Source organism: Sus scrofa, chromosome 8 (genome assembly GCF_000003025.6).
Source record: "Sus scrofa isolate TJ Tabasco breed Duroc chromosome 8, Sscrofa11.1, whole genome shotgun sequence".
Classification (NCBI taxonomy): domain Eukaryota; kingdom Metazoa; phylum Chordata; class Mammalia; order Artiodactyla; family Suidae; genus Sus; species Sus scrofa.
The window spans coordinates 10,426,284-10,454,036 of record NC_010450.4 but is presented as its reverse complement, the minus strand read 5'-3'; the positions used below and the strand labels follow the sequence as shown (position 1 = coordinate 10,454,036).

General features: G+C 33.8%; 1 protein-coding gene across 9 annotated transcripts in view; it reads right to left on the bottom strand.

The window, feature by feature from the left end:
• The window catches only part of CPEB2 (cytoplasmic polyadenylation element binding protein 2), a 70,792-nt gene that overhangs the window by 18,105 nt on the left and 24,934 nt on the right, over positions 1-27,753 (bottom strand). For 4 of the 9 annotated variants that reach the window (XM_021100322.1, XM_021100320.1, XM_021100323.1 and 1 more), the window contains 3 exons: positions 20,613-20,663; positions 12,486-12,509; positions 395-565 (listed from right to left, as the gene is read on the bottom strand). In XM_021100322.1, coding sequence (XP_020955981.1) covers positions 395-565; positions 12,486-12,509; positions 20,613-20,663 — 246 coding nt within the window. 9 annotated transcript variants of the gene reach the window in all.

The following is a 27,753-nucleotide window of genomic DNA, read 5'->3' as shown; positions in this document are numbered from 1 at the left end:
ATGGTCCATAACCTTTAATTCATCATGTGTGTATACCATGTGCATGTGTGTGTGCGCATACACATGTGTGTTTCAGTCATGGAAAATGTTTTAAGTTTTATACAAATATATAAAACAAAAACTTTAATGTATTTGAATATGTTCTATATTTAAAAAATAAGTGGCATATGAAATAAGTGAAAACCTTATAAAAATGCTCACAGTAACAAAAGATATAAAGAAACTTAAAAAAAAGTTATTTGTTCAATTATCTATATTTCAACAGATGAGAAAATATTTAAACAGAGATGGACATCCATTTTAACTGAGAATTTCTAGAGGTAAAAAAACTATATACCCCCATTCACAATACATTTTAGATCTGGATTTTTTAGAGCCCTAATCCTCATTTTACCTTCATCAATATCTGGAGGAAGACCACCAACAAAAACTTTTCGAGAGAAACGTTCTATTCGCTCTCCATTCTGATGAGCTGAGTAACATGTGGGTGAATTTAAAACACCAACTTGATCATTGTGGCCATCATCCAGCAAGCCATCATCTATTGGAAAAAGGGAAGAACGACCTAAAATATAAGAACAAATATAACTTGAATGTCGGATCTAAGAAAATGATAAACTGAAGTTGGGCATAAAAACAGCAACAAATTTGAAGGCTTAAAAATGAAGGTGACATAGGCATAAACAACTAAGCAAAATTCAGAGAGTTAAAAGGTTTAATTATCTGGATTCAAGAGAGAAGGTGTCTGAAAAATGGTTTAGAAATAAGCATAGTCATATGACGACAATTCTATCACAAACACTAGATCATTTCAATTTTTTATAGAAAGCAGCAAGAATCTGATGTATGAGGGTGATTAGATTGGTGGCAGAAAGAAATGGCACAGACAGTAGATAAGACAATAAAAAGCCATTTGCAGACTACAGTAAGTAAGGGCAAGATCACAAGTGATACTGGCATATAAGACCTTGAATTAATTTACTGCATGTGTGTCAATTATATGAGAGGGCAGAAAAGGCTTCTGCACATGTGCAAAACAGAAAGAGGCATCCCCTCTAAGAGTTCAGTTCCCATCTGAGCCCACCCTTCAGGGGTGTGTCCTTGTATAGGCATATCCTGTATAATCCTCTGTAGCAATCCTGATGCTAGAATCTGTGGGGATTAAAAAAATAAATAAAATGACCTAGTAAAATATAGTTCCCTGCTCGCAAGAAGTATACAGTTAGAAAAGATCAGTTCTATACTTATAACTATGGTACATATTCACAAGAAAGCAAGAAAATGCTGCAGAGGAAGTATGTTGGAGGAAGGGAATAATGTGGGTAATAAATGGGTCATTTTTTGAAATCCCCAAGTGAAACTGAATAGTATCTGTGGTAAAAAGGGAAAGGGAGTGGTACTTACTGAGGGTGTTAGAGAAGATAGGATATTTCTAAGTAGAAGTATTTGTAAGAACATGGCTTTAAACAGATTTTTCAAGTGGAAGGAGAAATGTAAGAGAAAGTAGGAAAAATGAATTTATTTAAGAAATAAAGAGTAGTCAAGGTTGGCTGAAACATATTTGAATCAAGGAGAATAAAAGCTAGATGTTAGAAATAAGAGTTTGAAGTTTATAAGACCAAAAACAGGGAGAGATCATATTTGGTATAGGAAACAAATTATTCTGCAGATTCAAACTTAAGTAAGATGTTCTGAAAGACACCCATGTTCACTGAGTAACTCTGTCTTTATTTAGCTTTCCCCAAACTATTGCTATCAAGAATAAGGACCAATGAAAAACAAATGTCAATATTCTTTGTGATCAATGGAGAAAGAAAGCTCTTCAAAATACAACTATTTTACTAAAAATGAACACCATCAAGTTCCATCAAAAGTAATATTAATTGTGAATAACTGATTCCATCCCTAGCCCGGGAATTACGTATGCCACAGGTGCGACCATAAAAGAAAAAAGAAAAGAAGAAAAAACGAGAAAAAAACAGAGCTTCTTAGGCAAAGAGATAAATGATTATTTGAGGAATTCCCATTTCAGCAGAAACCAATCTGAAGTACCATCCATGAGGGCACAGGTTCAATCCTTAGCCTTGCTCAGTGGGTCAAGGATCTGCCATTGCTGTGGCTGTGGTGTAGGCCGGCAGCTGTAGCTCTGATTGAACCCGTAGTCTGGGACCTTCCATATGACACAGGTGCAGCCCTAAAAAAGACCAAAAAAAAAAAAAAAATGCCGAATGCAATGATGAATAAAATCACTATGTAAGCAATGCCAAAAACAGAGGTGACCCAAAAATGATTTAAATTTTTTTAACTATAATATTGTAGTATACTCATTCTATATTTTAACAATTATTCTACATTACTAACTATAAAAATATTCTAACTATAATAAGTGCTATAGTTAATAACTATCAAAAATCTATAATCTGTATGTCTGAAATCTATTAACCAAAGTTCAGCTGCACAAAAGATGTAATGGAAATACATATCACATAACTGGCTATACTAACAAGAATCTTCATTGCTGGAAAATCATGACCACTTTCTAGAAGATCTAAAAGCTATAGAGTCAAATATTCATTAAAAGAGGGGTTAACTGGAGTTCCCGTTGTGACGCAGCGGAAATGAATCCGACTAGGAACCATGAGGTTGATGGTTCGATCCCTGGCCTTGTTCAGCGGGTTTAGGATCTGGTGTTGCCATGAGCTGTGGTGTAGGTCACAGATGCGGCTCGGATCTGGCGTTGCTGTGGCTCTGGCGTAGGCCGGCGGCTACAGCTCTGATTAGACCCCTAGCCTGGGAACCTCCACGTGCCATGGGTGTGGCCCTAAAAGGACAAAAAGACAAAAAAAAAAAAAAAAAAAAAAAAGAGTTAACTGAATATATATTATCAACAAAACTCCGTTTATTTTTCTAATTATCCTTCCCTACAACCCAAATTAATGACTATAAAAGGAGAACCACTAAATAATTATGTCTTCCATGTAGTTATTTAGACATATTTTCGAAGAATGATACATGAAAATGACTGGCAATGAAGGTAAAATTACTTGTGTTGAGAAAAGTAGAATTTGATCATAAAATGATGTGGACTAAACAACAATATTCAACCAAAATTAAATTAACTTTCTCCCTCTTTGGTATGAAACTAGGATACGCTTTCAGGTTTTTACACCTGAAAAAAATGAAACTGAATGACAATGAAATCACAAGATATAATGTGTGATGTAGTAAAAGCTATATACTTAGAGGAAAATTTCCATACTTAGAAAAAAATTTATACTTTTTAAATGCATATTAGAAAACAAGCTATGCTTAAAATACATAATCCTAGTTCTACCACATAAGCTGAAAAAGAATAACAAATACAAAGAGAGTAGGGTCAAGGAAATAAAACACTGAAATTAGTGACTCAGAAAACAAATTAACACACAAAGAAATCAATAATGGCAAAAATTGCCTCTTTAAAAACTTAAAAATAAAATCAGTATCCCTCCATGCAAAGTTTATCAAGTTCATGAATAAAAAAAGAAAGCTAAAATTACCAATACTAAACATCAAAAAGGGGACATCAATCAACGCAGAATAAATTTCTTAACTTGTTTTGTAACCCTGATATTAAAACCTGACAAGAGTATTATAAAAACAGAAAACTATACATGAATATCTTTCATGGAATAGAGGCAAAAATCCTAAAGAAAATATTGACAGATTGAATCCAGAAATATATAAAAATGGAAAATACATCATGAGTAAGTAGGGTTCACCCCAGGAACGTAAGATTGATTGACATCTGAAAATCATTACTATAATTCAATACCTAAAATGGAAACAGAAATACTATATAAACATTTCCACAGATGTAGGAAACACATCTGATAAAATTAACAGCTATTCATGACAAAAAAACACCTCTCAGCAAACTGGAAAAAAATGGGAATTTCCTCAATCTGATTAAAAAAATAAAAAAATAAAAAACCCAGAGTTTATAGTTTTAATGATTAAACTATCAAACGTTTTCTCTCTGAGGTTTGGAAGGATGTTCACTCTTAATATTCTACTATTCCATATGCAACATTACACTGGAGGTAGGACCAGAATGCAGTAAGATGAGAAAAATAAATTCACATCTCAAATATTTGCAAGGAAAAAAAAGTAAAATTGCCTTTATTTGCTAAGAACATAATTGTATATGGAAAATTCAAAAGAATCAAGGAAATAGAAATAAATGCATTTAGCTAGGGAACAAATAAATGCAAAGTCAACTTATAAAAACCAGTTTATTTCTAAATGACAGTAATAAGCCTTTGGGAAAAAGACAAAAATATTGTCATTCTGATGCCATCAAAATTCAAAAAATGCCTAGGAATAATTTTAATAAAATATATGTAAAGACTTCTATATTGAAAATGACAAAAATCTGCTGAGAATTTTAAAAGACCAAAATAAATGGATAGGGAGAAGACATCAACAAGTGAGATGCAAATTCTCTCCAGATTATCTTATTTATAGATTTAATATGATTTCATTCAAAATCTCAGCATGGTCTATCTTCTATAAATCCATAAGCAACTTCTATAATTTATGGTCAATCAAAGGACTCAAAACATTAAAAAAAATCACACTAAAAATAAGGTCAGTAAATTTACATTACACTGCCCAATTCTGAGACATCTAGTTTAGCTACAATTAAGACTATAACACTGATGTTACTATAGACACATAGATAAATAGAACAGAACAGAGTATAGAAATAGAACCACACATACACATCACTTGCTCTTTTTGAAAAGTACTAATGCAGTTCAATATGGAAAGGAAGATTTCAGTAAACGGTGGCAGAACAATGGAATCCAGTTGGGGGAGGAGAAAGAAACTTGATCCCTATTTTTATACCATACACAAAATAAATTTAAGAAAGATCATAAATTTAAATGTCAAAGTTAAAAAAAAAGCAAAGTTTCTAAGTATTTCTTCACGACATTTGGGGATAGGCAATAATTCCTTAGGACCAAAATGCACTAATGCGAAAGACAACAACTGGACTTCTATTAGAATTAAATATTTTTCTGCTTATCAAGATAGAGTGGTAATATAATGAAAAGATAAGCAATGACTACAAAATTGGACAAATGTAGAACTCCCATAAATGAAGACAAACAACCCAATTAAAAATGGACAAAAGACTTATACTGGCATCTTACAAAAGAATATAATGGAATAAGTTATAATCATATGAAAAGGTACTTCAATATCATCCTTAGTCACTAGGAAGATTCAGATTAAAACCATAATGAGATGCCATTTATACATCTATCAGCATGGCTATGATTAAAATGCTAACAACCCCAAATCAGTCTTATACTCTGCTGGAATATAAAGTTTGGTGAACTACTTGCTAGCTTCTAATAAAGTTAAACATAGACTTACTCTATGAACCAGCAATTTCACTCTTAGTTATATGTACAAAAGAAATCAGTGCTTTTGTGTACACACACACACACACACACACACATTAGAAAGGGAAAAAAATGTTCATGACAGTTTTATTCATAATAGGCCCCAAAGAGAAAATAACTCAAAATGTCCATTGATAGGGAAGTAGACAAATTGTGGTATATTCATAAAATGATTTTAGTTACCAATAAAAAGGAATAACTACAGATAATAATTTCTCTTGTATATAATTTCTATACAAAGAAATGGTCATTTTATAATTTCTCTTTAACTTGAGATTGAAATTTATAAATATCTAATGGCAATTACTTATGAAATTTTAAAAATGTTTTCTTTTAAAAGAAGAGCTGGAATGGTTGTTTCTAAGGCACCTGCCACAAGAATTAGTGTTTTTATTTTTCCATATAAATAATCTTAAAGCTGAGATTTCCATGATGTTAAAACCAGCAACAGACAAACACTAGGGATAGATTAGCAAGCCCCATAGTCAAAGCAATTTTAAATAGTAATTGGGGTTGCACCATTTGAAGTGGTAGGTTTTTTTTTTATTTTAGAAATTATCACTTGATCTTGACACCAAACGCTTCATTTATATTATCTATATATTATTATGAAATAAATCCAGTTTGAAATTGTTGAGTCTGCTACATGGCAATAATGATGAGACGTCACACAAAAATGCTACTCCAGTGATTTTAACTAAAAATGTGGGCACATGCACCCTTGTCTGTATGTAATGATATACATATACATGTAAGCATATATACATATTACAGTATAATATACATATCACAGGACATATACATAGCATAGGATATACGTATGTACATACATGCATGCATATAAATATACATATATACAAATGAAAGGCAAAGTAAAACTTTGTAACAGGAAAAGGCAAAAATAGAAAATATGAGAAATAACATAATGTAATATGAAAACAGTTAACTGAGATTAGAGTAATCCCTTTAGAGTTCTTTAAAGGATTTATAACTAATGGGATAGTTTTAGACAGAAAAGAGTAGAGGAGAAAAAAGAGGTAAAAAGCTTTAGACTATATTTGCTTGAGCAAAAGCACAGAAACATTCCAAAGGCTTTATTAAGATAAAATTTAGAAAAAAATGAGATATTAACCATGTGCTCAAAAGCCCTACATACAAACACAAATGTAAGTAAATTAGCTTATATTGTTAGCCCTGTAAAATGTACAATAAAAATTTTAAAAGTAAAATGGTACTTACAATAAAGATTAGAGATAGAAGAAGTAATAAGAGATGAAAGAGCCTAAAGGGATACACGACGGTGGTCAGTCATTGCCAGTGAAGGAGTATAAGACGGCTTCCATGTCGCCAGGGCTCTTTAACAGATCACCAAGATCCTTCTAAGGTGAAGGCAACACTAGAGAATGCCTGTTCCTATACTAGGACTAAAAATACACCTTCTCCCAAACTGGAAAATTGGCAAAGGTTTTGTAGTGAGAAAAATGCAACCACCACAAATATGAGCCTCATTTGTGATGGTTAATCACAATTCAAATTATTCCAAAATATTTTAATAAAATGATTATAGAATACATGGGACTTTTCTAGAGCCTTATAAAAACTGCGCTCTACATAATCAATAATAAAAACTATGCTACGACCATCCTAAACTGAGGATGGAGCTAAAGATGAATTTAGGAATATTTTCATATGACAGACTGATAGTTATTCCCCAATATCTGGTCTCCTATTGTGTAGGTATATATGCAGCAAAGATGTATGCAATTAGATAAGTCATGGCCAATTACTAATTCTAACTCTGATGGCTATGATATGCCCCCAAATTGATGGTTATAATTGGCTTTTCAGATTTTAGCCTTATTGTGGAAGCCCGGAATCAATGCGGCTAGGCAGGAGAGGAAAAGAAAACATTTGTGCAAAATTAATCAATTCATAGCTTAAAGCCAAGCATGACTCCTTGATGTCAATTTATATCCTGTACTTTTATTTACCGATTGTTTTAAAAATGAAAGCAACACAAAACAAGCCATTACTTACTAGAATGAATGTGAATATCCCTCCCATCTTTCAAGATGCCAGCAGCTACTCTACTGGGTTAACTAACCCACCAGTGTGATAGTATGGTTTTTATTTAATATGCAAGGATTAAAAAAACTATCAAAACAACAGAAGTAAGTCCAGCACTGATCTCTCCCAAGTTCAATCAGATAGAATTCCTATCAGGCCTATTTCTCCAAGGAACTAATAGGAGCATATGGAGGTTCCCAGGCTAGAGGTCCAATCATAGCTACAGCTGCTGGCATATGCCACAGCCATTATCAACGCCAGATCCAAGCCATGTCTGCGACCTACACCAGAGCCGTACATTTTTTTTTTAATGACCACACCTATGGCATATGGAGGTTCCCAGCCCAAGGGCTGAATTTGAGCTGCAGGCTGAATCCTTTAATGCACTGCAATGAGCCAGGGATCAAACTCACGCTTTCACAGTGATCCAAGGAATCTCATATTCAATATGAGCTTGATATCTAAAATATACATGAAACTTATCAACTTGGTATCAACAAAAAACAATTAAAAATAAGCAGAGGACTTGAATAAAAATTTTTCCAAATAAGACATACAGACGGCTGACGGATACACAAAAAGATACTCAGTATCACTAATCATCAGGGAAATAGAACTCAAAGCCACATGAGATCCCAATTCACACCTGTCAGAATGGCTGTTACCAAGAAGTGTTGGAGTGGATGTGGAGAAAAGGGAACCCTCATGCAATGCTAATGGGGAACATAAACTGATGCAGGTACCGTGGAGAACAGTATAGAGATTTCCTCAAAAAATTATAAATAGAGCTGCCTACAAGCCAGCAATTCTGAGTATTACCTGAAGAAAAGGAAAATACCAATTTGAAAAGATGTACTCCCGTGTTCAGTGCAGGATTATTTACAATAGACAAGATGAAAGGAAAAAGAACACGTGTGTGTGTGTGTGCAGGGGAATATTAGTCACAAAAAAGAATGAAATCTTGCCATTTGTCATATTACATGGATGACCTAGACGGTATTACATGAAATAAGTCCGACAAAGACAGAGATACTGTATTACTGTATGATTTCACTTATATGTGGAATCTAAAAACAACATAAAAGGAAGTTTTCCTTTTGGCACAATGGGTTAAGGATCCAGTGTTGCCACTGCTATGTCACAGGCTGCAACCAACTGCAGTGTGGGTTTGATCCCTGGCCTGGGACTTCCAAATGCCGTGGGTGCAGCACCCCCCCCCCAAAAAAAAAACAAATAAAAACAACAAAAATGAATAAACAGAAACAGGCTCACAGACACAGAGAATAAACTGGAGGTTGCCAGAGTGAAAGGAGGTGGGGGAATAAATGAAATAGGTAAAAGAGATTAAGAGGTACAAACTTTCAGTTGTAAAACAAGTCAGAGAGATGTAAAGTACAGCATAGGGAATACAGTCAATAATATTGTAATAACTTTGTATCATGACAAATGGTTATTTGACTTATCAGGATAATCACTTTGTAATGTATAAAAATATTGAGTTATGATGTTGTACATCTGAAACTAATACTGTATGCAAATTATAATCAATAAAAATGTAGAGAATGTATTTATTAAAGATGAAAAATTTCAGTCTTGACGTCATCATAAAAAGACTTGGTACTGGTGATATTAAGGTGTATGTACTTACTCTGAGTACTATATAAGACTGTTAAAGAGTCAAATGAGTTCAAGTTAAATCTAATAGAAAATCCTAGGTCAACTTTTAAGCAACACATGGTATGATATATTATTAATAATTCCTTATTCATTATAGCAAATGAATACAAATGGTTAACTGTACAGAACAGTTCCAACCTATCTAGTTAAACCTTCATTAATTTCACTCCTTTTAAAATTATTTCTCCAATTTTCTTCTTCTGTATATAATCTACTGCAATCTACTAAATAAAGCTTTAGGCTTGCCTGCTAGAAAAGATGTCTTTGTGGTGTTTAGGACCACTAAATAAAACAGGTTCCTTATTTCTACTATTTAAAATATTCTACGTGTTTTTACTCCTTCGGGAGTAGAGAAGCCCTTTAATATTGTATTAAAGGGACAAATGGCACTAACAGAAACACTTTAGTTTGAGAAATAAAGTTTTAGTTAACTTCACACCCTTCTTCACAACTTCCCAACCTACTCCAAAGACCAGTATATTCATTCTCAGAACGGAAAAGACACTGAACCAAAAAAAAAGAGCCAAGTGAGAGTCTTTCTCCTTTCTAAGTTTAGCCCCCAGGCCACCATGAAGTAGAAGAACTCTTTACGGCTCCCAGGGTACAGAGATACACAGGAGTAGGGGCAGGATCCACATGAAAACTGAAGAAACAAATCTTTGCTTTTTCTTAATTACTTTCAATATAATTAAGTTTTGATTATTCTTAAGATTATTTCATATGTTAATATCTGAAGTCAGTTTGATTTAAAATTCTTATATTGACATTCGTAAAGATATTAAAATATATAAATTCATTCTGGTAGTAATTTGGTTTTACTGCAGTCAAGTGGGAAATCTTTAAAATGAAAACAGCTGCTCTGGGACTGAGATTAAAGGTGAGCCAAAGAAGAGAAAAGAAGAAAAAGTAATTCTTCCTAAATTGGCTTAAAGTCAAAATGCCCTGTGAAAATAATACTGTCCACCCACTACTGCACTAGTACAAAGCAACGTCCTATATTTTGGCAAAAATTATATCAACTTAGTGTGATATACCCCATCATCAAAAGGTCTGATGTGTATGAGGGTTTTTTTTTCAAAGAAAAAATGACTAAATAAATGAATAAAGGGACTTCCTTTGATGGAACAAATCTAAAATAAGAAACCCATGAAAGATGTCCTTGGTGGCTAAAAGGTTATCAATGTGATACTGATACAACATTTAACATAGGAAGAGGAAAAAATTAGTCGGAAAGAGGAAGAGAGCCAGGCTACTTCTAGTCCTTTCTGAGTCACTCCTTTGGTATTTTTTTTTTCCTATGTTTTATTACTTACTGTGTTAAAATACTTTCAAATTCAAATAAAAATTTTTCAATAGCTATTTCTAATGCTATACTTTTAATCTATCAAACGCAAAATTTTAAAAGCAGAATCCTACTATTCACAGAGGACAACTAAAAAAATTACTAATGCCATGTAATTTCAAAGGAAAATTCAGGTGTTATTCCCCCACCCCCCCATAATAAGCCAGATAAGAGTGACAACTGTCTGTTTGTCCTAAAGAAGGCTTCTACCAGAAGCCTTAAAACCATTTAAGAGTTTCCCTTCTTCTAATGGTGGAAGGCAGCTATGAAGTAGAGGAAATCTTAGTGGCTCCCAGAGGATAGAGATATATAAGAGTAGTAGCAAGTTTCTATCTAAAAGCAGACATTTTTGCCCTTTTTAAAGTCGCATTTGATAATTAATGAACTGAGATAGAAGATAAGCAACATGAATTTCTTATATCTTGTTCCTAAGAACTTCCTAGATTATGATATTTACATTGAGATTAAACATAAATTACACTAAGGTTAAAAAAAAATGAAAAACCTGTAAAAAGAGAAGACTCCTAAATTGCTCTACAGTTTCAAAAATACCTTAAAATCACAGATTGGTTATTTTTTTTCCAAGAGAACTGAAGCCCCATATTAAAATAGCATAGTGAAATAAGATAGGTACTAAAATCCTCACCTTTCCCCCTCTTCTCTCAGTTGCTAGTAACAATCTTTAGAAAGTTATTAAGTTTCTGTTTTCTCAGACTTGTGTTTCTATATCCTCTATTTTTTAGTTAGAAAACTAAAAAACCAAGAGATTCAGTGAAGCACTTGATGAAACTAGATTTACAAAATGAAGTTATATTCTGACAATGTGAAATAAAAATGAAATACTTCTTACAAATATAAAATACTAGCTTCTGTCATCAATAGAGACAAATGGTTTTGCTGGTGGTTTTCAAAGTAACCCACTCATGACTAGACAAAAAGAAATTGAAGCAATGGCACACATATATAAAATTTATCAAAAGGCACTATTATTACTATCTTCCATGGCTCAAGGCAGACTTCAGGGGTCAAGGAAAGTCTTTTTATTCAGTCTGGCACTTACAACAACTATATAAATAGTGTGTATGATTATTGGTCACTTAAAGGATATTCTAGTTAAGTTTCTCTTGCTGCTTCTTATTCATCATTGCACCTACTTTTATCCCTCTCGATTTTTGCACATAAAAGAAAAGCAAAGTTTAAGCCACAGAAAATGTCAGCTGCTTTCTTAGGAAGATGAATAGTACAGCATCATATAGTCCTGGCCTTTTCCTTAAGTTAACTAGAACCCTGAGAGGAAGACTTTTGTGGGAGGGAGAAAGAATGTGTGTGTGTGTGTGTGTGTGTGTGTGTGTGTGTGTGTGTGTGTGTGTGTGTGTGTGTGTGTGTGTGTGTGTGTGTAAGACATGGGGCACGGAGGAGAGAGAGGATTATATTCCTAGAAGACACAGAGAAATATTAACAAGATGATTTCTATATATCAGTGTTGGCAATAATGTGATATTTGTTATTTTCAACTGGGTCTAACATAAAACTAATAAACCAGCATTGTAAATTATATACCATAGATAAGACAACCAGTTGCAGATTGAGAGAGCACAAAAATCACATTGCATGTCACCTTCACTAGTATTTATTAAAACATATTTCTTAAGCAAACTATAAACAGTAGGCTTATTTTAAAAGATATGCAAGCAACTTAAAAATAGTTAAAATCTGGACAGTTTACAATGGAAAAATTTATTAAATAACCATATTAGTATGAAAATATACTTTAAAGGTTAAGATGTTTAGGATTCCAAACTTTGACAAGTACGTGCTCAAATCAAAATACAATTTTTCTGTGAGTTTCCAGACATTTCACAATAAATCTGGGGTAATTAATTATAACATTGATCAGTAAAACCCAATTAGACACAGTTATACCATAGCAAACATAAATGAATTACCTCGTCTTCTCCCATAACTCCTTGCTGCATGTAAACAAAGGACAGATTGTAAAATGTCAGAACTAAAAATAAGCCCACATACACAAATATTTTTGATATGAAAATCTATGTGGGCATCTGGAAATCAGTGTTACTTTGTTTTAAGAGCTACCACAAAGTCATCATATAATATCTGCATGGTGTCTTTAATATCTACAAAGCACTTTTTTCTATTTTTTGATTTGTTTATTCATTTTTAGTTCATTCATTCCATTTATATTTACTGAACACTGACTTTTTGTTAAGCACTGGGCTAAAGATTGGGGGTTAAACAATGAGTAAGAGACACACAATTCTTTTATTATAGTTTCTGAAAGAAAAACCTCATGGTGAAAAAAAGAATATGCCAACTGCCTAGAAGCCAAGAGTTCTCTACAAAGCACTTTTTATCACATATGTATCATCTGAACTGTATAAAAACTGCAAAATTAACAGGAAATACGTTACTCTCATTAATGTTAAAATTCGTGAATAAATATTTGTTTTATCTAATTAGGATCAGAAAAATGTAACACTTCATGGTTAAATAGCATCTCAAATAACTTTCCCAATGAATGGAAACAACTTGAACTAAATCCTTATTTTTCTACTTATTATAAAGCATGATATAGCATATACTGTCCAACAAGTAGCTATTCAGAACTGATTCACTTTATACCAAGCCCTGTATGTAAAAAATAAGTGGAAGATACAGAAGAGTGATATAATAATATTAAACTGATCCTCTGAAGCCTTTAGAGCTTTATTAGATAGACAGAATGTCAAAAATTCAACCCATGTTCAAACTTGCTTAGTTGAAGTAATGATTAATGACATATGATAGCCAATAATGCTATCAATCTTTTTGGTTCATGTTATAACAGTTTATATCTCCACCTCTGGAGTAAGAGGGATTGAGATACGAATTGTTATTAGCATCATCAAAGAATAGCACATATGTTAAATACTATAAAAATATAAAGCAGGAAGTATTTCAACCTATGTTACTAGCAGTTTACCTAATTCCTGATGGAAAAAAAATGCTCCATTTTATTTAATTTTTCATAAGAAACTATCAGTTAATTTTTATCACATCTTGATTTTAAAAAATTCCTCCCCTCGAATTTGAGTATACAATGAGTATTTCTATTCTGGAATAAACATATGAGATCAAGCAGTAAACTGAAAACAATTGCCAAAATCAAGACCTTATTCATGTTCATGCATTTTCTAGGCCTGGGAAAAATTTGATATTGAAAAATCTCAAATCAAAATACATATCAAAAGTTGTCAGAAATGTAGTCTCTCCAAAGGTATAAAACTGACAGATGAAAAGAAAACATTTCACATCATTAAATACATTCTATTATAGAGCTTTTACAAAATATTTAAAGAAATGTTTACACTAAAACCCTTTATGTAATAGAAGGTAAGGATATAACATTAGTTCCCCTATAATAAGGAGGAAAAACTTGTGTACTTGTAATCATTTATACATCAAGAAATAAGTCAATAAATCTTACATCAAGTCTCTCTCTCTTTTTTTTCCCCCTTTATGGCTTCACCTACAGCATATGGAAGTTCCTGGGCTAGGGGTGGAATTAGAGCTGCAAGCTGTAGGCCTACGCCACAGCAATGCCAGATCCGAGCATAATCTGAAACCCATGCCACAGCTTGCAGCAATGCTGGATCCTTAACCCACTGAGTGAGGCCAGGGGTAGAACTTACATCCTCAAAGAAATCTACATTCGTTTCTGCCGTGCCATAACAGGAACTCCCAAGACCCTGCTTTTCTTAAGGCCTGTAGAAGTCTTCGATGACCTAGATAACAAAATTCTAAATGCTGCTGCCACCTGTACACTCACCCAAGACTACTATCTAGGTACGTAAGCTATCTATACACACCAACTATATATATACACACACAAACACATACAGAGGTAAACTATACATAAGCTAGTATACAGGTCGAATAAATCTACCACGCTTTGAGGTAACTAGAGCTCATGGACAGATAAAGTCTGCAGTAGATGATAAAACTAAAGACAGTAGAATGGCACGGAAGCAAATGAAGTTATTTTATATAAAAGATGATGTGGAGTTCCACTGTGGCTCAGTGGGTTAAGAACCCAGCATAGAACCCGAGTTGCTGTGGCTGTGGTGTAGAACCTCCATGTGTTGTGGGTGTAAAAAAAAAATAGGAAAGAAAAACAAGGTCTCAAAGAGATAGAAAAATCAGGCAGTAAGAATTTCAAAAGGACCTATCAAGAATAGGCTATAGAAAATTCTCTGAAGTCTTTTTCTTTCTTTCTTTTTTCTTTTTAGGGATGCACATGTATGTGGCATATAGAAGTTCCCGGGCTACTGTCAAATCAGGGCTGCAGCTGCTGGCCTATGACACAGCCACAGCAATTTGGAATCTAAGCTGTGTCTGCGACCTACACCACAGCTGGAGGCAACCCTGGATCCTTAACCCACCGAGCAAGACCAGGGATGGAACCCGCATCCTCACGGATACTAATTGGGTTTTTAACCCTCTGAGCCACAATGGGAACTCCCCCTGAAGTCTTAATAGTTGTATTAAGCATGGAAATGGCCTGGAGGCCCCAAAACACTTCGTAGTAAGTCTCAGGAGTCGGTCTTTCTGCTTATCCTTAGGCCTGATCTAATGGCATTTAATCCAGTATAAATTTGCTTTGGGGAATTTCATTCATGGCTATAGAGGGTCAAAGATTTACAGAGCAAATGAAATTGTTTTCATCAAGTTTACAGTCAATTTATGAATTATGATCAAGTAACAATATGCAGTATAATTCATGACCTATTGAGGAAGCTAGCATCTTAACCAGTTTATGTCTTAGCTGTTACATTCTTAGCTGAGGTTACTCAACACTAAAATAGTGAAAATATGTACAAATGTTCACAGCATCTTAGGTTTCATCTCATTCCTAGGCTTGAAGATGTAATTTAGAAAATTCCTCCAACTATCTCATACCTGAGGAATTTTAGAATCCTGTAAAGAGCTATTCCACTTATTTTTTTGGATAACTCTCAGATTCCAAGTCTGTACATTACCAAAAATAGAACTGACTGCAGATGAAGCTAAACCATGTGAAACAACTCCTATTCCCTGTCAGAGAAATAACAAATCTGCTACCACTACGCCGAATAGTGGTGTGTATACTCACTTTTCTACCAATATTTCTATCTGAATTTCAGGGATACATTCCATTATAATTCTGAATGAGAATTATCAGAAATCCTCAGTGAGAAAAAAAAATCATTAAATGTCCAGTATTTAATATGTTCTAATTAAATAGACTTCTTTAAACAATATGCCCCCACCAACTCATTCAGAATATAATTTAGGAAAAAAGCAAACAATTTGTTGTATTAAAACACTGTATTTAGAACATTAACTTTCAGGTACATAAATTTATAAAGCATTATAAAAAATTGAGGAACTGACTAGTTAACATATACGTATAAACATATACATATATATGTATGTGTGTTAAAATATATATTATACACACACACACACACATTTCTTTGTTTTAAATGAAGAAAATAAGAAGGGTGTGAGAAAAGTCTTAAGACCTTTCCTATATGAGTGACTTTACAGTTTGGTCCTGGGTTGCCAATGACCTTATTTAGGTTCTAACCCATAGCTACTTAAAAAGAAATACAATGATTCTAACGTTCTCCTTAGGATCCTTGTGCCCTTATGTATTGCCTCTACAGTTGTGCTGCCTGAATTCCTGCAGCTGGAGGAAAGGACAGCTAAATATACCAGATCATCTAGAAATATTTAAAAGTTAAAGTTCTCTTGGTGTGAAACTAAAGCCATTCTTATTTTTCACTCTAAAAAAGCCAAAACCAAGGAAAGAAATACACCCCCAAATCATAATCCTTTTCAAGATCTAAAATGAATCTGCTGTTATCCACTTCACTTCCGTCAGCATAAAAAAAATAACCGATTGCATATTCAAGTTTCCCATTTTCATGACCTAATATACTAACATGATTTCATTACTGAGTAAATTTTCCTAATTAAAAGATACATATAACTCCCCCCCCAAAGTAGAGCAAGCTCTTGATTACACACATGGCTGTACATGTCTAATCACAACAAATGTGAATTTCAAACCAGCTTGCTAATACTTCCCCTATGTAACTGTTCCCCTTTTGAAATAAAAATGGAAGTGATTTTCCTTGGGAGACACGTAAGTAATCTCCACAGTAATAGAAAGAAATACTCAAACATCATTTTGTATTGCTCCTCACCACTAAGGGAAACAGGGTGTTTCTTAAATTTTTATTTTGTATTTTATTTTTTACTATTGATAATAAAAAGTATAGGATTTATACACTTGGAAATGTATACACTTTGAAATTAAAGCTGTTATTTCAACATCAGAGAGAAAAACCATTCCTACTTTTTGTGACTTCCCTCAAGCGCTTCTGGATGTTAAATCTGGACCCTTGCACAATATCTGGACTATTCAACAGTGGCAGTGTTCACTAGTCATTTCAATGCATTTCTAACTGAATTGGGAAAAAGTCTGTTCAGAAGTAGGAGCCTATTTGCAGTTTTATTTCTGAAGTATTTTCAATTGTTAAAATTAAAAAAAAATCTAACAACTTCAGGAGGCATACACGTATGAGATTACATTTTTTTCTGTATCTTAGTAAACAGGCTCAGCGTTAAATGGTTTGCCAGCTATACTTTGTAGCTTTACCTAGTTTGACCAACTTCCTGACCTTTATTCCACTCCCTGTTTACCCGTTACTGAAAGGAACACTTACATGTTTAGCCATAAGGCTAATTAACCAGGAAGGTAGAATCACAAAACCTTTACAGTGTTTGCCTTATCTTTACAACAACTATACTAATATTCATATACTATTTTTGTATGGACTCAAATCAAGCCTGGCACCACTGTAACATCACGGATTTCTATATTTTCCAAGGCATGTTCTTAAACTATAATGGTCATTTATTTTAATTTATTTTGATGATACTTGTGCATCATCAAAAATCATCTTGGGTACCACAAGGGGCAAGCATACCACACTTTACAAAACACTGCTTGAGAAGTCATTTTACTTTTCTTGACTCCAACTTTGTCCCTGTATTGCTTCCTCCAAATGGTTCTAGTTTGACTTTCTGAAATAATATAAAACAAACCTTCGTTCTTCACTGTAACATCCTTCAAATAGTTGAAAATACCAGTTATGTCTTCTCTCAATTTTATATTCTCCACACAGACTCTAACAGATTATGTCCTCTGTCCAGAGAACACAGTTTTTACTCTGTCAGCATCACTTTTGTCACTGTTCATCACCCACTGCCATTACTGGCTTTTACTTTTAGGAACTGTTCTCCTTTAGGTGAATGAATTCACTCACTTCTCACAGACACCCCTGAGGCAGGCAGCACACTGTCTCTCTTAAACACATCAGGACTCTCAGTCAAAGGGAAGTTAGGTAAGCTTCCCAAGATCACATAGCTAGAAACAGCAAACTTGGGTATAAACCCAGATAACCTGGTTCCAGAGACTGTGGTACCAAGCAACCACCAGCAACTACTATTACACCACCACACACAAAAAAAAACCTGATGTATAATTTGTCATCAATCTTGATTTTCAGAGCCAATAAGTAATAAAACTGAGTCAACTGCCTAACTAAATAAATCTATGACATATTAAAAAGTGAAATTTTAAAGGTCCATGTACTGAGATGCTATGATTTCTTTAATCAGTCAATAATATTCAATAGTAATTTAGGATAGGCAGAGGGGTTTGGTATTAACATCACTCAATTCTCACTTCTCCCTTCAATAACCTGATGTCTACAAAAATAATCTAAATTTTTAGTATTCAAATACCTCCTTACCCTGTAAATACACCCAATTTTCTGCTACTGCTTTTCCTCTTAACCAATAATCCCAAATGAGCAAAATATTTCTTCTCTTTTGGGATCAAACTGTTTCTACTTGTGTAAACATATTTCCATGTCCTAGTTTCATTATCATTTTTCTCCCCTAGTCACTTGCCAGAAGTTCAGAATTTCCAGGATGCCTTATAGTACTGAGTATGTACTACAGCCCTAAAGTGGTAGATAGTGAAGAATGCTCACATGCTAATAACAAACAAAAAACAAAAAAAACCACATTTGCCCACAAGATGCAACTCCTCACTGCAATAAAACATACTTATGTCTACTATATGATGAAATACTTTCAACCTAACATCTAGATTATTTATAAGGGCTTTAAGGCAGCTGATGAAATCAATTTAATAATGTTCAGTTTAGCCAAAAGTATAAACTATAAAAACACTATGGCTACTAAGCTCTTTGCTCACACAGGACCGAAGCATTCTATTGTGATTACAATATACCTCTGATTCATCTGAGTTTACTATGTAGTCAGCAGTCTAAGAGCATCTGTGAATTATCCAACTAATTATCTCATACAGTACTTTCTTCAGATGGAACTTAACAGAATATGTGAAACATGCAAATTCAAAATTTTCCATTGAATTGCTTTTTTATAAGTTAAAATAGAAATGTGAATAATCTTTGCTTATCACATGAATGGTCCATAAGATAAGAATTTAAGGAAATTCAGGAGGTGTATGTGTGTGTGTGTGTGTGTGTGTGTGTGTGTGTGTGTGTGTGTGTACAAAAAACCTAAAGCTATCATTATTTTATAAATCCAGCCATGGGAATAATGAAGCTTATGATCTATTTTGTTTGGTAAACTCAATATCAACACCATAATTTTTAGTCAAAGATTTAGAGTTCAGAGATCAGTTACTTAAATGACATTGCTTTTTAATTCTGTGATAGAAAAAAGGTTGAATGGAGAAGTCTTGGAATGCAATTTCTAGTGCCTTTCCAGTCAGTCCTACCTAAACACTGTAATTCCTGAATTGGTAAATATGGACTCCTGGTCCACTGTAAGGTCTAGTTTGAAATGGTCTCAGCCTGGAGTGCACGGTCTGGGCCCACTCTTAGTTCCCTGGCTACCCTACCCTGAGGATCCTCATGAACAGATGATCCAAGGCTTACACCAGGCTGGTGTGCCATGGGCAACTCGTCAGCTCATACAGAAGAGTCAAATGGTGAATGAACCAGTCAATCACCGCACTTAATGCTTCGTCTCTTCAATATTTTTCTCATTCCAAAATCCTATCTACTTTGACAATCTCCTATAAAGTAGCCTAGACTTTATTCCCTTCTTTTCATCTTTACTTAATATCACTTTTTGGGTAACACTAGAGTTCACATGGTCTAGCTTTGCACCAGCTGTTTTTTCAGCCTTTGCTCCTTAACTTCATTGCCATCTTTTTTCAATAAAGCTTTAGTTGACAAAGAAGCACTAAGACATTCTAGTGACACAGTTACGCATTTTGAAGTAAGTCCTATACTTTCTCTACCATTTCTTCTTTATTCTTCTTTGTACTTTTGTGAAGGAAGGTTTAATTCTCTGCATTTTCCACAGCCATGGATGTGCTAGGTATTGTGACTCTGAATACAATGTTTGTCCAAAAGAAAGAAAACTAATGAAAATTTATTTTTCACCAGAGTAAAATCCACTATGTAACTTTTCTAGCTAGAGTAAGGTTAGTGTGACTACCATATTTATAGAATCATTAGTATATTCCTCAGGAGAACATAAACACAAGTGCTATGCTAAGTAACAAGCTCTATGCACGTTGCAAACATCATCTCATTTAATTCTCATAATGAACCTTGAGGCTGTTATTCCCATTTCACAGATGAGAAACTAAAGCTCACATAAGTTACTTGATCAAGGTAATACGATCAACTGGAAAGCAGATATTCAAACGCAGGACTGTCTGCAAAGTCAGGATCACCGAATTAAATCATACCGTCACAAATACACTGCAATGACTGTTTTGCCAGTGAGAATACACTCAAACGCCTAATTCTGCTTTCTGTATAAGGAAAAGTTGTGGCTTTATTTTTATACTTATAAAATGATTAACTTGTGTGTACGGTGAAGGTTTAGAGAAACGTATTCCACCATCTTTATATAAATCAATTAGAAATATAAAATAATTTTTTAAAACTTACCATTTAACATCAACAGATTGTCAGTTCCTGGGTGTGGATAGCTCAATCGACCTTCAAAAAGACAGGAAAGGGAAGTTTGAAAATTATGGAGCTATTTGAAAAGTAAAAAAAGGGAAGCAGAGTAGCAAGGAGAAAATTACTGAACACAGTAGAATTCTTACAGAATAAAAAATTAATATTTAGCTCAAAGTGTATTAACTAAATCTTTGAAAGCTGAAAACAAAAACAACAGTTAAATTTAGTTCTTAAATTAGCTTCAAAAATTGAAAACAAAAAGCAGTTTACTTCAGTTCTTAGATTCTAAGAGCACAGTGTGATCTGGGAGCAATGCTTATAGAATAAAGCCTACTTGTTTTTTTAAATATGAAAGCAATATAGGTATCCTAGTCTTTCAAACTTATTATAGGATGTGAAGTTTTAAAAAATATTTTCAAAGCAGTCTGTAATTCTCTCTACAGATTTCTTTTCCCAAAAATACAAGGTGAAGGAACGAAACTTATGTTCTTCAATAAAAAACAACCAAAATATTAAAATAAAAAATAAGCAGCAAAAACCCACCACAACTTGGGCACTGTATTCAATGACTGTATAAACTGTACTTAAATAAAGAAGTTTTAATAAAAACCTCTTAAAAGTTTTATTACAAATGACATTGGAAATTTAACTTGTTCAAAGTTCATAAATGACATAAAAATACAAAAAATGAAAATATTAAAGCTTTCTTTTGAGTTATTCTTCATTAAAGAGTTTTGCCTTTACTAAAACGCATAGTGGACAACGGTACTGAATGTTGCTGTGGAAGAGAAAAAAGGTGTGTGAAAAACTGTGGCTTACCCATCAGTTTTACATCTTAACACTTACTTCATTAAATGCCAATAGTGACATGTAGTGGTCATTAAAATACAAGATTTTCCTTTACTGCTTGAGTCCCCAATAAACTACCAGAAAGGTACATTAAAATGCACTTAGAAAACGTCTAAAAATTAAGTATCCCTGAGATTGCATCTTAGCAACTTTTAGCACAGCCTTTTAAAAAGACACTATGACAGGGTGTAATGCATTGACACCAGAGGGTGACCAATAAACATCTGCGTGGATCTGACAAGGTTAGTAAGGAGTCAGATTAACTTCATCACCTTTACTACCCACAGCAAGTACTTTAATACTGTAAAGGTCCTTTATTATACACAAATATCTCATACACAACGGAGATTTTCTATTGGCTTTTGATTATGAAGTTAAAGAATATGATCATCTACCAGAGCAAAATAACCCAATTTGACATTAAAATAGATGGAAGTACATGTACATGCACTTCCCCTGATTTCTAATTTAACTACAGCACATTTTGTTTTCAGACTCAACATGGTTAAACAAATCAGACAGTTCTGTTCTTCAAAGGACAGTTTTCCATCTCATTATCTACTCCTGAGTTTTATGCAGCATGACATTAACTAAATGACCTCTTAGGAAAAGTTTTCATACTCTAAAAACACAAATAAGTTTATTCTTGTGATACTTTGGTATGGAGTGAGAAACAGGAGGACAGTAAAAAAGGTACAAGACAGAAAGTGTTAGGAAGTAGACAGAGCTTTCTTAAACAAGACTTCAACAGCATGGAACATTACTTTGAAGAATCATGGTTTATTTTGGAAATACGCCTATTTCTAAACATCTTGTTGCAGATGACCAAACTTAGAGAACAATTTAAGGTCATGAAAGAAATCACTGTCATTTCTTACTTGATTCTGAAAATCAAAATCCCTACAAAAGTGGCAACCTGCATTGCTCTGTTCACTTCAACAAGTTCAGTAAGTCTTATATACTACTGATAGTGCAGGATGCTGAGGATACAAATAAGAGTGAGATACAGTCTCTGCTTATGACGTGGTAGGAGGGATAGACATAAATACGCAATTTCAATAAACTCTGCCAAGTATGAAGAGTCACTGTACAATATGTTATATAAAAAAACCACAAAGGAGCTAACCAAGCCCAGGGATTCAAGCAAGACCGCCAAGAAAAGTAAACTAAGTAAAGCCTTAAGCCTAGTTCCTCTTCCAACGACACTCAACTTTCAATTGCCACATAATTACCCTCTAATAGGTTCACTGTCCATGTTATTTATTCCAAGCACAGGTAACAAGATATTTTCATTACTAACAGTCTTTTGACTTCTTGGCTCTGAATGGACTTAAAAGGCACACCTCATGTGGAAAGTTCAAAAGAGAGACATCTATTTGAAAATAGATATATGTATATATTTGTAAATATGTTTTGAAATATAAATCTCCAGAGGACTATCTCTCAATATAACTATTAAAATACTCCAAAATGAAATATGCAAATTTAGAGAGAGTTAAAAATCATCCAGTGAGGCCGTATAGCTCAGGGGTTAGAGCACTGGTCTTGTAAAAATTATCCAATTACTTTTCCTCTACCACAGGGAAATACTAAGACATTTTTACAATTTAACTTCTACAGTTATATCTCACACAAGACAGTATTAAAACTACTTTCATTAAGAACCTCTCAACTGATAGCAACAACTAACATCAGAGGGCTTATGATGTGCCAGGAACTTTTCTACGTTCTTTACAACCAATTATTTGCCCTCATAACAATCCTGTGATAAGGTACTATTATCTTTTTGCCACAAAAGGTTAAATAGCTTGCCCAAGGTTATACCACTTGCAGGTGGCATTGGCAGGATTCGATCCAGGCATATTAGTTCTACACTATGCTATAATGCCTTTCTAGCTAACGACATAATCTGGAGAAGAGTATGCATGGTTGGTTTTAAGGGAAATTCATCCATTAAAAAAAAAGTCACAGAATTAGTATATATGAGACAACTTATATTTTAATATAGAAAAGAAAAAGAAAAAAGCCACACTGCTATAAAACCAATTTCTCCCTGTTGTCTCAGAGGCCTGTGGCACAGACTGTAGACTAACACCTGTTCCTGTCAATACTTGGACACAGAAATGGGCAGACACAGGACCACCCAGAGAAAAAAGTAAATTCCCCAGCCTTCCTTATAGTTAAGTGCACCTGTTTGTCTTAAGATCTGGCCAATGGGATGTGAAACAAAATTGGTATATGTCGTTTCTGGGAATTATCCTTAAAAGGGAAGATTTTCCCTTTCATTTTTTCCCCGCTTGCTGAAATACAGATGCAATGGCTCAAGTGAAACAGCCATCTTGGATCACAGAGTATAAGCTGGGTATGAAGGATAGCAGAACAAGACAGGAAGACTCTAGATCTATGTAACTCACAATATCACTTCTAGGAGTGTTACATTTATGTAAAAGAAAAAAACTCTATTTTGTTCATGCTGCTTATGAGTTTTCTGTTAAACCAGAAGAAGCTAACCTTATAAATAAAGTCCTCCAGTAATGAGTTTAAGTAAACTGATTTTAGGTAACTGGGCTATGATTATTGTGAAAATATGATAAAGTATAATAATTTAATGATGGTTTTAACATATCTATAAGCAATGAGTATAAAGTAATGAGTATATACTATCTCTTGGTACTTTTTCTTTTACATTATAATACTATAAAATTTAAAATAAATAATTTTGAAAACTACATAGTCTTAGGCATCAGTGAATAACTAGAGTATCTAAAGTATCTTAAAAATTGTCTTAGTCTATTCTGGTTTAAATAATATACATAGTATATATATAAAAACAATTCATGTTAGTCATTTTAGATGTTTCTATTAGAGCACCAAAAAACAGAAATATGAAAACTGTATACTGCTTATCAACTGTAAAGACAGATGACCAGTTACTAGAATCTCAACAAAGCAGTAAAGACCTGCAACAAGCTAAGCCAATATTAAAGACCATTCACATATATATCACACATATATACATTGAAAAAAATATGTATCATTGATATATATTTCAAAATGTGAGTACTTCCTCCAAACTAATTACCTACTACCAATAATAAGAACTTATAAAATAGTGATAAAAGTAATATTTCTCATTTTTCCTTGGGTTTAAACATAGTTTTAAAATTATAGAAATACAAATTAGAAATGATAAAATGAAGCAATCACTTCCCCAGCATCTCTTAATGTTTGTGTATTCTCAAGGTAAAAATCTCCAGGTAACAAGGAGGTCTCCATTTGATGAAGTATCATTTTATTTCCTTTCCCAAATTCCATACTATCTTGGTTCTCCTCTATCAGCTGCCACTCCTTAAGTTTCCTTTGCTGTATTCTCTTCCTCTTCTCAACCTTCAAATGTTAAAGCCCCAATATTCAGTCCTTGGACTTCTCTTTCCACACTGCCTCCCTAGGTGATATTACCTACTGCCAATATTCATATATCATCTCTAAGCAGATGACCTGCATGTTTCTGTCTCTAACGGCAACCTCTCTACCCCAACCCTGTATTTCCCCAGATCAGCAGATAGCACTTTCTCCCATTAGTTTGCTTATGCTGAAACCTTGGGTTATCTTTCCTCTCCACTCTATTTGATCTGTGTTTCAATCTGTTAATTGTTCGGTGATTCACAGAGCCCAACCTGATTGCTCTTTACCAGCTCTGCTGTCTCCTGAGTCCAAGTGCTCCCCATCTCTCTGCTGATAGAATAACCTAAGAGTCTAGCCTCCGTTCAGTAACCTGTGTGATCCTTTTAAAGCCCAAGTCAGCTCATGTTGCTCTACTGCTTAAAACTCTCCCACACTTTGTTTTGTAGCTCCTTGTCCTCTACCATTCCAACAACACTAGCCTTGGCTATTACTCACACATGCCAGGCGTACTCCCATTTCAGGATCAGTCTATTCCCTCTTCCTTCTGTTTGAAATGCATTTGCCTAGATATGATCAAAGCCTGCACCTCACTTCATTTAGGTCTCTAAGAGATGCCATCACAGAGACCATCCTGACCAAAGGAACAGCTTCTTTCTTTCTCTATTCCCTTGACACATATTTTTTTTTCCCTTCATAGTACTGATTTCTATCTCTATCTGTCACTAAAATAGGACTTTGTCTTTTTTTATTCCCTACTATAACTCTAGCATCTAAAACACAGCTCAGTATATAACAGACTCTCAAATATTTGTTAAATGGATGATTGAAATATCTCATCTACTCATGTGAACAATGAGCTCATCTGAAGCACACACCTAAGTATATGTTTGTATGTGGGGCATAGAAAGGACATGCTCTCAGTCAGTGGGAAAAAAAATCACAGAACAAGCCGTTATCAGTTCATTTCTAAACCCTTTAAATATGAAGAGAGGAGGGAAGAAGACAAGTGTTACTTTCTGCTCTTTGCTAAGATTAATTTTTCCCTTCTCCACAACTGTTTCCTTTTTTATTTTAAATGATTTTTATTTTTTCCATTACGGCTGGTTTATAGTGTTCTGTCAATTTTTTATTGTAGAGCAAGGTGACCCAGTCACACATACATATATACATTCTTTTTCTCACATTACCATGCTCCATCATAAGTGACTAGCTATAGTTCCCAGTGCTATGCAGCAGGATTTCACTGCTTATCCAATCCAAAGGCAACAGTTTGCATCTATTAACCCCAAATTCATAAAATGAATCTCTAAAGCCCCAACAGTCATGGTTAATGATGCCAACCTGTTCCTCATTAGCGATGAGAAAAATGCTAAAGAACAATGCCACACACTCTGCCAACTCCTTTTCATAGAAAAAAAAATTAAATCACTTATTAGAATTATAAAGAGTTGGAGTTAGAATAATAAAACCAATTAATAAGAGAGGCAGTACAGTGAAGTGGTTAAAAGCACAAACTCAAGAGCTATTAAATTCCACCACCTACTAGCACTGAAACTTGGACAATTACTATTATTAAGCCACCACCGTCATCCAACTGTAAAATAAGGGTAAATACCTACCTTTAGCTGTGAGAACTAAATAAGTTAATACATACATGTAGAGTCCTTAGGCAGTGCTTGACATAAACCAAGTGCTCAATAAATGATATGTATGGTGTGTTATATATTGTATTCATATGTTAAACACACACACACACACACACCCTTAAATGAAAAGATCTAATACTTCCTTTTCTTGTGCTTTAAATAAAGCATTGCTCCCACTGGTTTGGTAGATTGTCTTGTATTTTTTTCATTATCTACATTTCACCTTTACTTTGAAATCCAGTTAGAAAAAAAAAAAATGGTTCATAGGAAGCCTGGTAAAATCCACTCAGAATGTGGTCATTACCAACCTTGAATAACTCCAATCTCTGCTCAGATCCAATGGGCAGGACAGTCATTCCTGACCTCACTCCCAAATCTCAATGCATGCCTCATAAAAGCCTAAGAATAAGATCATACAAATGTAGAAAAGACCCTTAGATCCAGATCCCAAGAAAGCAACAGAATCATTCCTTCCCTCCGTCTAATAAAAGACATCAATCTAATTAAATTTCCAGGAAAATTAATCTAGTTAACTACTCACTCTTAAATCAGCATCCCTTCACAACTTTGTCACCTAATAATTATTTATAACTTTAAAAAACTTTTATCCAATTAATACTACAAAATATTTTAAGAAACATCAAGGAACACAGAATATCAAAAAGTTTATTTCAAGTAAAGTATAATCACGTTAAAGACAAAAACAACAAAAGGCTAAACTTACATCATTAATCATCTGATAAGGTATTATCAGTAGGTTATTGCAATAAACCTAGTACTAATTGATATATGCAATCAATGTTAAAATCAAGTTGCACTACTGGTCACAAAACTTTAAATTGTAAAAGAGTTTTTATTAATGAAAATAATATTAAGAACAGCAATGGGCACTTGAACATACCACTGGCAGTATAACTGGCATGAAATTTAAAAATAGTAGGCAATATACGTCTAGAGCCCCAAAAACAAATGTATTAAATCTATTCTACGGAAACAAACTAGAAAAAGTCACTGATTTTTATTTAAAAACTGAAATACCTAAATGTCCAAATGTTGGGCAATGGTTATACAAACTATTTTATATGCACGTAAATAATTTTTAAAAGTTCTAAATGAATATTGATAAAAATAAATTACTGTAGAAATGTGTTTAATCATTCACCCAATAATTTGCTGAGACCCTTCTATTTGCTTGGCACTAAAATAGACACTGATTCCAGATAAAG